The following is an 11,139-nucleotide window of genomic DNA, read 5'->3' as shown; positions in this document are numbered from 1 at the left end:
GGAGCTGGATAGGAAGCAGGCTTCCGGGATATGAACCAGTGACCATATAGGATACTGGTGAGTGCAAAGTGAGGCCTCTAGCCACTAGGCTACTGCGAATAGTGGTCTATTGATTTCTACTGACTCACTGGATAATCCTAACTTCTTTCATATTCACATTTCAGAGTTTGAAAAGCAATTTTTTATCCCCTTTTTTTTTAACTTACTGATATCTAGAGCAGTCAAACTTACAAGAAAGTTCATTCAATATCTATAAATTGGACTAAATAGGATATCACCCTAATACCACAGACCTGGATGGGACTTGTGCAATCGTTCAATTGTTAAAGCCTCAGCTTGCCAGTGCTGGGATCTCATATGGGAGCAGCTGCTCTACTTGCCATCCAGCTCCGTGATGATGGCCTGGGAAAACAGTGGAGCCTGGTTCTTTGGGACCATGCATCCATGTGGGAGACCAGAAAAAACTCCTGGTTCTTTTCTTCCAACCAGCCTTGCTTTGGCCTTTAGTGGCTATCTGGGGAGTGAAACAGCACAAGGAAGTGTTCTCTCTCTGACCCCTTGCCCAGGTCTTTTCAAGTACCGTAAAATATCATTTTTTAAAATAAGATTTATCTTTTCTATTGGAAATTCAGATTTATAGACAGGAGAGACAGAAACATCTTTCACGTGCTGTTTCACTCCCCAAGTAGCCGCAACAGCTAGAGCTGAGCCGATCCAAAGCCAGGCGCAGGATCCCAAGGCTTCCAGCTGTCCTTGACTACTTTCCCAGCCCACAAGCAGGGAGCTGGATGGGAAGTGGAGCAGACAGGATATGAACCAGCACCCATTTGGGATCCTGGAGCATGCAAAGGAGCCACTAGGCTACCGCATCGGGCCCAGAAATTATCATTGTAAAAATGGCTTTTAGTTGGTTCCTAAATTTATCTCTAAAGTAGTGTTGGTGGAAAGGGTCAAGGGTCTCCCCATTTGTTGGCCGAAGCCAGATATAACCGGAGTGACTTAGTGTAACTTTACGTGCTTTGCCACAGAATGTGCAAAACGCACCCTCTGTGGTGATGTGTACCTTCCCATATCATAAAATGCAAAGTGCTTGTGTAGCCCGTTTTGGTGATTACAAATCCGAAATCCCAAGCAGAAGTGGGTCCCTGGTCATGGTCAGGTGGTCCGCTAAAGCCTGGAATCCCTGCGGGAACCCAGGCACCCAGCACCGCGTTGGATCCTTTCCACTGGGTAAAAACGGGCGAATTCGGGAGTCCTACAAAGGGCGCCCGCGACCCCCGAGGTTTGCAGCCTCGCTCTGTAGGGGGTGCACACCCGCCCGCGGCCTCGCCCTCACGGGGTGGACAGTTAGTTTCTTGCTGAGTTTTAATCAGTCGGCCGCCTAGCCCTCACAGGAAGACACCAGCCTGCAGCCTCGCCCTCCCGGGGGCGGCGCCCCTGCGTCAGCCGCTTCCTGCCCGCGCAGGCCCCGGCGCCCCTAGCGAAGCGCTCCGGCCGCGCTGCGCTCCCAGCACTGTGGTTCCCGGGCCGCCGGGGGGACGCGGTTGGCGGCGACACCGGAGGGGGGCGGGTCAGGAAGTGGGGGCGCGGCGGCGCGAGCGGGCCCGGGGCGGCCTAGGAGGGCCGGGGCGACGCGGCGGGGACGGAGTCGCCGGGCCGCGCGAGCCGCTCGAGGACCCCGCACGGCTCCTCAGCCGCGTTCCCTCGGCCTCCGCCGGCAGCATGGCGGAGGAGGAAGGTGACGGCGGCCGCCGGTGGTCTCGGGGAAGCAGGGGCGGGGGTCGCGCGGGACCCGGAGGCCTGGCCGGCCGGCTTCGCGACTCGCGGAGCGGGCGGGAAGGAGCCAGGGTCGCGGGGAGTGGCCCCAAGTTTTGTCGGCCTGAGTGGGAAGCAAAGCTGGAGGCTAAAGTTGCGAATCGGTTGTTGGGGAGTGAGGGGGTGGTTGGTAAAGTGGGGTGGGGAGTCTGGGCAGCTCCCCCTTGGGGGTGGCCTACGTGGTTTGGTTTAGGAGTGCCAGCCTGGAATGGGATCGCTGTTTAGCAGGTGACCCCCTGCCTGTGCTGGACACTGACAAAGTCACAGAATACCAGGGCTGCTTTGCACACTGTTAGTATCCCAAGAGGAAGGTATGGTGGGTGCGGGAGTGGTTACCGTGGAGAGTGAACCCAGAGGGGATGACCAGGAGCAAGACCCCAGAATCCGCTGACAGCTTAGGCAGAGAGAGCTGTGAGTCCTGGGATTAGGGATGCAAGGATGAGGATGAGGCCAGGAGGGCATGGAGGGCATTGAGGGCACAGGTGGCTGCGCTGGGGATACATGTGCAGGACGCCTCGGAGAAGAGTTGTTCCCGCCCTATTCATGGAGCAAGGGCTTGGGTGGGAGCTGAGTGGAAGTTGGGAGAAACTTAGGCTATCCATGAAAGATATCCATGCGGTGTAAGAACTTGATGTTGCCTCCTCTGCTTTCAGGAACGGGCATATGTGATGAGTCACTTAGGTGTTGCTTTTCTGGTGGAAAGCATGACTTTTTCTTAACCTTCTTGAATTTTGAGTATGATAGGAGAACTAACTTAAGTTTAAACCGGTTTCGAAGTAAGAATGCAAAGAATTCAATGGGAAACAATCTTCCTAAGGAAGTTAAAAGTGTAAGCAGTTTCACTGTTCTCTGGCTGGCTACCCTGGGCCTGGACGCACGCTTCATTTATTTTTGTCTCTTCTTACTTGAGTTTCAGTGGTAAAGCTGGCCCCAAATTTAAGACAGTGTACCTAAAAACAGCTTCAAACCAAAGCTATTTGTAGTTGGTGACAAAGAATGTTACTTGGTTGTTTCCTGGGTTTTGTATGTGGTGGCAGTCTGCTTTCACTTGACACATTTCTTGGTGTGTTTTTGTTTTCTGACTGATTGCAAATAGATCGGGGTAGATAAAAACCATCTGGTATGTACCCATGAGGACATAGGTGCTTAAATTAAAGCATGAGAAAATCTTTCAATACTTATGTATCATGCAAAATGATACCTAATTAAATAGATATAACATCAGTAAAAGCCTGCCATTTTATAAAATCTGCTTGTAATAGTGGTAAATGATTTTTGGGTGTAGTTTATCAGTAATCAAAAAAAGCAGTTAAATATATAGAACAATAGATTGGAAGATTGCAGTACTATTGGAACAAATCTTTTTTTCTTTTCCGGAGATTTATTCACTCATCTAAAAGGCAGAGTTACGTGGTGACAGGGCCAGAGATAAATTTTCTACCCACTGGTACACTCTTCAGATGGCCCTAATGCCTGGGGTTAGGGCAAGTAGAAGCCAGAAGCTTCTTTTGCCTCCCAATGTTAGCGGGAGGGGGAGAGCTAGGCATGTGGGCTGTTCTCTGCTGCTTTCCCAGGCATCTTAGCAGGGAGTTGGGTCAGAAGTAGAGCAGCCAGGATTCAAACTGGCGCTCCAATCTGGAATGTTGCAGATGGTGGCTGTGCTTTAATGTCAGCGCCTCATTCAATGCATTTTCATAAATATTTGGGTCCCTGGAGGATTAGATACTAGGATATGAACAGCACTGATTGAGGAATTACCCTCTCAATTCTTTTAAAAGATGTTTAGTTGAACACAGCATGACTGCACACAAAGTAGCAGCTTAGCCCACTGTGCCATGACTCTTGCCCCAGGATTCTTTTTTCTTTCTTTTGATTTATTTACTTGAAAGGCTGAGTGACAGATGAACAAATATTTTCCATCTACTTCCCAAATGCCCACAATAAAATGTCTGGGCTAAGCTGAAACCAGGAGCCTAGAACTCTGTGCAGGTCTTTCCATGGGGTGCCACCATCTGCCGGTTCTCAGGATGGGTTAGCGGGAAGCTGGGTTGGGAGTAGAGCCAGGCAGGACTCAAACTGGTATTTCCCAGTACAGGATACAGTTGCAAGCTGCAGTATGACTTGTTACACAAGAGTGCCCATGCCTGTAATAATGCCAGTAATAACTATTTATAGCAAAGGTGTCTGCGTGTCTGACATTATTCTAGGTGTTTTCTATCATTTATACTCTGTTTTTTAGAGACTAATTTTGTTTATTTCAAAGGCAGATTTGCAGCGAGATCTTCCATCTGCTGGTTCACTCTCTGGATAGCTGCAGTGGCCAGTACTGCAGGAGCCAGTAATTGCATCTGGGTGTCCCAAATGGGTAGCAGAGCCCCAAACACTTGAGCTATTTTCCAGTGCTTTTCCAAACCCTTAGCAGGGAACTGGATTGGGAATGAAGCAGCCAAGATATGAACTGGCATTCATATGGGATGCCTGTGTCAGGCAGTGGCATGAACCACTGCACCGCAGCACTGGCTTGCATGATGCAGATTGTTGAGAGATGGTTATTAAGATTTGAATACCTCAGAAATCGAACATCAGAAAAATTGTGGTTTAAATTGAGTTCTTGTATATATTCTGTTATGTACACAAAGAGAACATTCAAAAATTACTTTAGGGGTCTGTTTTGTGGTGTAATCGGCAAAACTGGTGCCTGTGAGCCAATATTTCATATCTGAACACAGGTTTGGATCTGGGCTGCTCTGCTTTCAGATTAGCTTTCTGCTAATGTTCCTGGGAAGGCACTGGAAGATGGCCCACATGTTTGGACCCCTGCCAACCGTGTCGGAGACTTGGAACTAATTCCTGGCTGTTACAGCCATTTGGGGAGTGGCCCAGAGGATGAATGATCTCTCTCTGTCTCTCCCTCTCTCTCTTTGTTGCTTTTTCAATAAATAAGTAAATCTCTTAAATGTATTTTAAGAGGTTCATCCCCAGATGCTCACTCTGGTGAGGCTGAGGCGGAGGGGAAAGCTGGGAGCAGCTGATTCATTGCTGCGTTATGATTTGCTCATTTATTTGGGTGGCAGGAACCCAGTGACTTCAGCCATCCCCACTCCTTGTAGGCTCCTCATTATCGGGGAGCTGGAGTAACAGGCTGGCCCTGGGTCTAGCAGCGCAAAACTAGGATGTGGGTGCAGGTGTCTCGGCCACAAGGGTACACAGTCTGTGAAAATGATTCTAAAAAAGTGCTGTCTTTTTGTAAGACCATTTCTTGTGTGAGCACCCCTTCCCAGTTTGTCTTAAATGTCTATTTTTGGACTGTCTTTTGAAAAAGACTGCCTACCCAGCCTATTAGTCACCTATAGTGGGTTTAACTATCTCTGTAGATTTGTTGATTTCTGAAATTGCCCAGTTTTTTAAGTCTGATACTATTAATGTGTTTATTCAGACAAGTGTTACCATTATGCAGATTTCTTGTGATTATGTTCCCCCCTCCTTTTTTAAAGGTAAAAAAAAATAATGTATCTTAAGATCTTTTTAAAAGGCAGAGTTAGAGAGAGAAGGAAGGAGGGAGGAGAGAGAACTCAAATAGATGCAGTGGTCAGAGCTGAGCTAAACTGAAACCAGGAGCTTCTTTGAGAGTTGCTGTGTGGGTGCAGGGGCCCAAGCACTTGTTTTTGCTGCTTTCCCAGGTGCATTAGCAGGGAACTGAATGAAAATAGACTCAAACTGTTGCCCAGCACTGCAGGCAGTAGCTCAACATACTGTACCACAGCACTGGCCCTTTAAAATGAAATTTAAAACAATAACCTACTTTTAAAACTTCGACTTTATGTAAATGTTTATTCTTTGTTGACCATGTAATTTTTTGTTTAACTCACAGTAGGGGAAATTTAAAAAAGTCATGGAAAAATAATGTAATGATTTTCATCGATTGTATACAGGGGTACTTGAAACCCGTGTTATAGCTTCTGTAATGTCATTTGGTAATTACTGGTTTCACTAAACACAAATACAAAATAAATGATAATATTGAAATAGGTAAAGCTTAGATTAGAGCCATTAAATGTGCAATTTTTTCCTATTCTGCTTGTATTTAAAGCTGTTTCAGTGAACACTGGAATTTGTCATGAAGCTGGTTAAAAATACACTTGCTTTATTCTTCTCTACTTGAAGCTGGAGAAGCATGCATCTGATCAGCAACAGCTGACTCATTTCTCCTTTTTAAACTCCTTTATTTAGACTCATTTATAGCCTAATGTCATTACCAACAGCAAGCTCTCTTTCTCCCATCCCATAAAAAAGAGGTAAACTCTTCGGAGGGGTGTAGGGTAGCTCAGTAGCCTAGTAGCTAAATCCTTACCTTGCACATGCCCAGATCCCATGTGGGTACTAGTCTGTGTCCTGACTGCTCCACTTCCCATCCAGCTCCATGCTTGTGGCCTGGGAGAGCAATGGAGGATGACCCAAAGCCTTGGGACCCTGCACCCGCATAGGAGACTCAGAGGAAGATCCTGGCTCCTGGCTTCAGATCAGCTCGGCTCTGGCTGGCTATTGCAGCCAATTAGGGAGTGAAGCAACAGATGGAAGATCTTTCTCTCTGTCTCCTTCTCTCTGTCAAATCTGTCTTTCCAATGGAAAAAAATGCAGTAAACTCATACCACTTTATAAATTTGACAGGGGCACTCTAAGCTTACACTGTCATCTTCTAACCCACAAATCAACATAAGGAAGAAAAGCATCTGATTCTTGTGTAATTAGGAGTTTAACCTCCTGGTTTGGCAGTGACAATTCATTTTCAAGTAGAGATTAAAAAGGGGAGATAATCTAATATTGGGAGAATTTTCCGAAAGCTCACATGCAACAGGAGTATGTTTATAAGTGGAGCATCTTACTCTGACACCTACATCTGTAAGATTGTACAAGTACAGTGCAAATGACACCACAGCACTGGGAAACTGCAGAACATTCAGGACTAGAAAGAAAATGTGGTACAGTAGGGTATGCAACACCATTCCTATTCTGGGGTGCCGGTTTGGGGTCCCCTGATGCAGCTCCCTGCTGATGTGCCTAGGAAAGTAACAGAAGGTGACCCATGTGCCTAAGCTGCTACCATTCGCATGGGAGACCCAAATACAATTCTTGGCTCTCTGGCTTCAGCCTGGCCCAGCTCTGGCTGTTGTGGCCATTTAAGGCATGAACCAGTGGATGGAATATCTCTCCCTCACTCCCTCTCATTTATTTGTTTGAGAGATCAGTCACAGAGAGAGGGAGAGACGAAGGTTCTGTGTCTGCTGGTTCATTCCTCAAATGACCATAGTGACTGTAACTTGGCCAGGTTGAAGCCAAGAGATTCTTCCAGGTCTCCCCTGTGGGTATGGAAGTCCAAGCACTTAGACCATCCTCTAATGCTTTCCCAGGCACATTAGCTGGAAGCTGGATTGGACGTAGAGCAGTTGGGACTCGAACCAGCATCTGTATGGGATGCTTGTGGTGCAGGCAGTGATTTTACCTACTATACCACAGTGCAGGTTCCAGGAATTTTTTTAATTGAAATACAGCTTGATGAACAGTGTGTTATACTTTCCTTTCTCTAAAATTTTTTTAACTCCATGAGTGATGGATTTCATGCTGTTGGGTAGCTGGAGTTATAAGCTATGTGGCATCTTGTTACACATTCATTCTGAAATTTGGGTTATTTTGGGATTACTTTGAAAATCGTTTCATCTCAGCAGAAGAGCTTGCTGGCTTATCAATAGGAGTTTCAAAGCATAGATAGGGTATATCCTGCCTTGTCTTTGTTTTAATAAAAATTTTATAAACTCTACTAAAGTAATTGGAAAAGCTATCTTTGTTACTAGGACATTTTACTCTGATTTTTGATGCAATAGAAATCAGCTCCTATTAGAACAGTGTGAGAGCACAGATTTCAGTAATGTCTCATATGTTTTAAGGACCAACTGTGGAACTGCGCCACAGAAAAAAGCCAAAGTCTTCAGAAACTAAGGATCCTGCCAAAGAAAACAAAGTTAACGACCCTGCAAGTCCTGAAAGAGCTCCAAGATGTAAGTCTTCACACTACCATAAGACAGTCGTTAGAAAGTATCTTTTAATATTTTGAATATATCAGCATATTTTGAGGTTAAGAACCTACTTGGCTTTTATTCGGTTTTCTGTGACGCAACCCCTAAACCACACAACTTACAACATATACTTGTTGCTGATTGATGTTATTTGTTGTGGGGTAGGTTGGCTGATGTAGATTCGTGTGTCATTTGTGGAAGAGTATCCCCTATTTGGGTCGTGATTTTTTTGGAACTGAGAAGAGGAGGACAGCAGACAGAATCAGACATTACCTCTGAAAGTTTCTGCTAAACAGGGACATTGTCACTTAGCTCACCTGCTGTTGTCCCAAGCAGTTGGTAATGTGTCCAGTGAGACACAGTCCTGTACAGTGAGGTACTGATCACAGGGAAGTATTGGACGTCACAGTACAGGAGTGGGTAGAAATGTATGTTTCTGTGGGGAAAGAGAAAAATAGGTGGGAATACTAATGCAGTCTCACATTCTATCTGTTTGGAAACAAATATTTACACCTTCCCTTCAGGCCGAGTACTCATTACACACATACACCAGGGAGGACAGTCTGTTTTATCTCTGCTTGATATCGATCCTGATTTTTTTTTAAGATTTATTTTATTTTATTTTATTTTTACTGGAAAGGCAGATGTACAGAGAGGAGGAAAGACAGAGAGGAAGATCTTCCATCTGATGATTCACTCCCCAAGTGACCGCAATGGCCGGTGCTGTGCTGGTCCTAAGCCAGGAGCCAGGAACTTCTTTCCAGGTCTCCCACATAGGTGCAGGATCCCAAGGCTTTGGGCTGTCCTCAACTGCTTTCTCAGGCCCCAAGCAGGGAGCTGGATGGGAAGTGGAGCTGCTGGGATTAGAACCGGCACCCATATGGGATCCTGGTGCGTGCAAGGCGAGGACCTTAACCATTACGCTATTGCGCCGGGCCCGATTTTTGTTTTTTCTTTTTTTAAGATTTATTTATTTGGAAGGCAGAATTAGGGAGATCTTCCATCTGATAGTGTATTCCCCAAATGATCACAGTGTCCAAGGTTGAGCCAGGCCAAAGCCAGGAGTCTCAAACTTCATCTAGGTATCCCCTGTAAATGCAGGGGCCCAAACACGTGGGCCGTCCTCTGCTGCTCTCCCAGGCACTTTAGCAAGGAGCTGGATTGGAAGTGGAGCAGCCATGCCTCAAACAAGCACTCAGGGGATGTTGGTTTAACATGTGCCCCAACACCAGCTCCTAACATGAATGTTGAAACCTAGTATCTTCTCATCTACATCAGGGCCAGGTATAACTCACTCTGATCCAGATAAATATGAGTTCAAAAGATAAGTAAGTTATCTGCTATGTCAGGGTCCCGCAGGACCAACCCCCATGCTTGATAATTAGCTAGAGCTCACAGTTCTCAGAGTTCAGTTGTGCTTACAGCCATGATTTATTACAGTGAATATACAAAACAGAATCAATAAAGGAAAAAGGCCTATGGGCAAGGTCCACATACAAACCAGGCATAACCTTCCACAATTCCCCTCCTAATGGAATTACACAGGATGTGCTTGATTTCTTCAACACTGAACTGTGACATTTATAAATTTTTTTCTACCAGAGCAGCTCGTTAGTGATCAGTGTTCAGATTTTCCATTGGGGGCCAGTCATGTACCTACTATCTGCATGGACTCTGAGGAGCAAAATTATAAACCACAGTATCCACACAAGGCAGGCACAGTGAGCCATCTTCGCCAGTGAGAACATGGGCAGAACCCTCCAGGGATCCAAGGCTCTAGATGCCAGCCAAGAGTCTATCTTGCTAGGGAGCCTTTTTTCTTCTTTTTTTATTTTTAATTTCATTTCCACTATTGTTTACATAGTTGAAAAGGATGTACACCCACGTAGGCCTCCAGTTAGGGTGGAGACTAGAAATATGCAGATTGCGGGTGGGACAAATGTTTCAGTTTTTTTCTTTTTTTTCCTCCTGTGTCTGTAGGGAAGAAGGGAAGGGTGTTGCTCCTTGCTGTCAAGCTGCATCAGCTCCTGCAGATGGGAGATGCTTATTTGATAATGTCTTATAGACCCTGATGTGAGGAAGACTGTTACGAGGGCACCACTTGAGTAGTTTTGATAATTTTAAGATATTGTCAGCCTTATTGCACTAAGGGTTGAGAAAATCTTTCCAAAGTATGTTGGCTGAACAAGTCCACCTTAGTGTGTCCGCAGACTTAGACACTTGTTTCAAAGCTTGGCCACAAGATTTGTCCAACCAACTTCCCATCCTCTGATGAGTCATTTGACATCCCCTGCTGGCCTACGAGAGCTGGCTTTCATGTCCTTCATGTGCATCTAGGCATGCTGTCCACTGCGTAGGTATCAGCAACTGAGGAGGCTCAGTCCTGATATATGCAGTCCAAGATCAGACCACATATGTAGTGATTTTCCCTGTGGCCAGGGTTTGAGTCCAGCAATCTAGTTGGACAGTCCCCCAAGAAATCTTGTCTGGTGAGACCTCAGACTTGACTCTTGTGTGGACCAGCCAGTGCAGGGTAAGTCTTGGTTTAGCTGGCAAACTTCCATTGGATTCAGCTGCTGGTCAGTTTGCTGCCCAATGCCCCATCTCTCAGAGTAACCAACGTATGCTGTTGTCTAGCCCAGCCCAACACCACAGGCCTGGCCCTTATGCGAACCAACAGGTTTTGTGGCCTAATCGGGTGACTCCCAATAGCCTTTACCAGGCCCACCCAGCCTCAGATTTTGCTCAAGCTGACATGTGCTGTGACCTACTCTGGCCCGTCCTGTATCGCATCTGGCCCTTGTGCACACTCATGGGTACTTAGGCTTAACTCGGCCTGACTTGCCCTCAGACCCAGGCCACATCTGTGCCGATGGGTGCTACTACCTTTTCCAGCCTGGCCTGCCCGGTCTGTGGCTGTTGTACTCACCAGTGAAAGTCGCAACCTTTCAGGGAGTGCCTACAGTTCTCCTACCAGGCCACTCTAAGCCTTGGATTTTGTGTTTTCCAGGTAGTACTGTGGTCCATCCTGTCATGCGTTGCACCCAGTCCCGGAACTTGCCAGTGGGTGCTGTGACCTAGTCCAGCCAGCCCACACCCATTTTGGCTCTTATGCATGCCAGGAGGTCAGGCATCCCGTCTTGACTCAGCCTGCCCCCAGTCCTATCTCTCACATTTAACCAGTGGAAGCAGTGACCTAGTAGGGGAGTCCCTGAAATTCGCCTTCCAGGCCCACTCCCAAGCCCGGGTCTTG

General features: G+C 46.6%; 1 protein-coding gene across 3 annotated transcripts in view; it reads left to right on the top strand.

The window, feature by feature from the left end:
• Positions 1-1,560: 1,560 nt before the first annotated feature.
• Positions 1,561-11,139, top strand: part of DPY19L4 (dpy-19 like 4) — an 85,279-nt gene continuing 75,700 nt past the window's right edge. The window contains exons 1-2 of one of the 3 annotated variants that reach the window (XM_058668785.1): positions 1,561-1,738; positions 7,758-7,868. In XM_058668785.1, coding sequence (XP_058524768.1) covers positions 1,723-1,738; positions 7,758-7,868 — 127 coding nt within the window. In that variant the 5' untranslated portion in view covers positions 1,561-1,722. Of the gene's footprint in view, positions 1,739-1,977; positions 2,127-7,757; positions 7,869-11,139 lie in introns of those variants that run through there. The other 2 variants (XM_058668787.1, XM_058668786.1) reach the window with 2 other exon arrangements.

The sequence above is a fragment of the Ochotona princeps genome, chromosome 9 (assembly GCF_030435755.1).
Source record: "Ochotona princeps isolate mOchPri1 chromosome 9, mOchPri1.hap1, whole genome shotgun sequence".
Classification (NCBI taxonomy): Eukaryota; Metazoa; Chordata; class Mammalia; order Lagomorpha; family Ochotonidae; genus Ochotona; species Ochotona princeps.
This window is presented reverse-complemented; position numbering and strand designations above follow the sequence as displayed.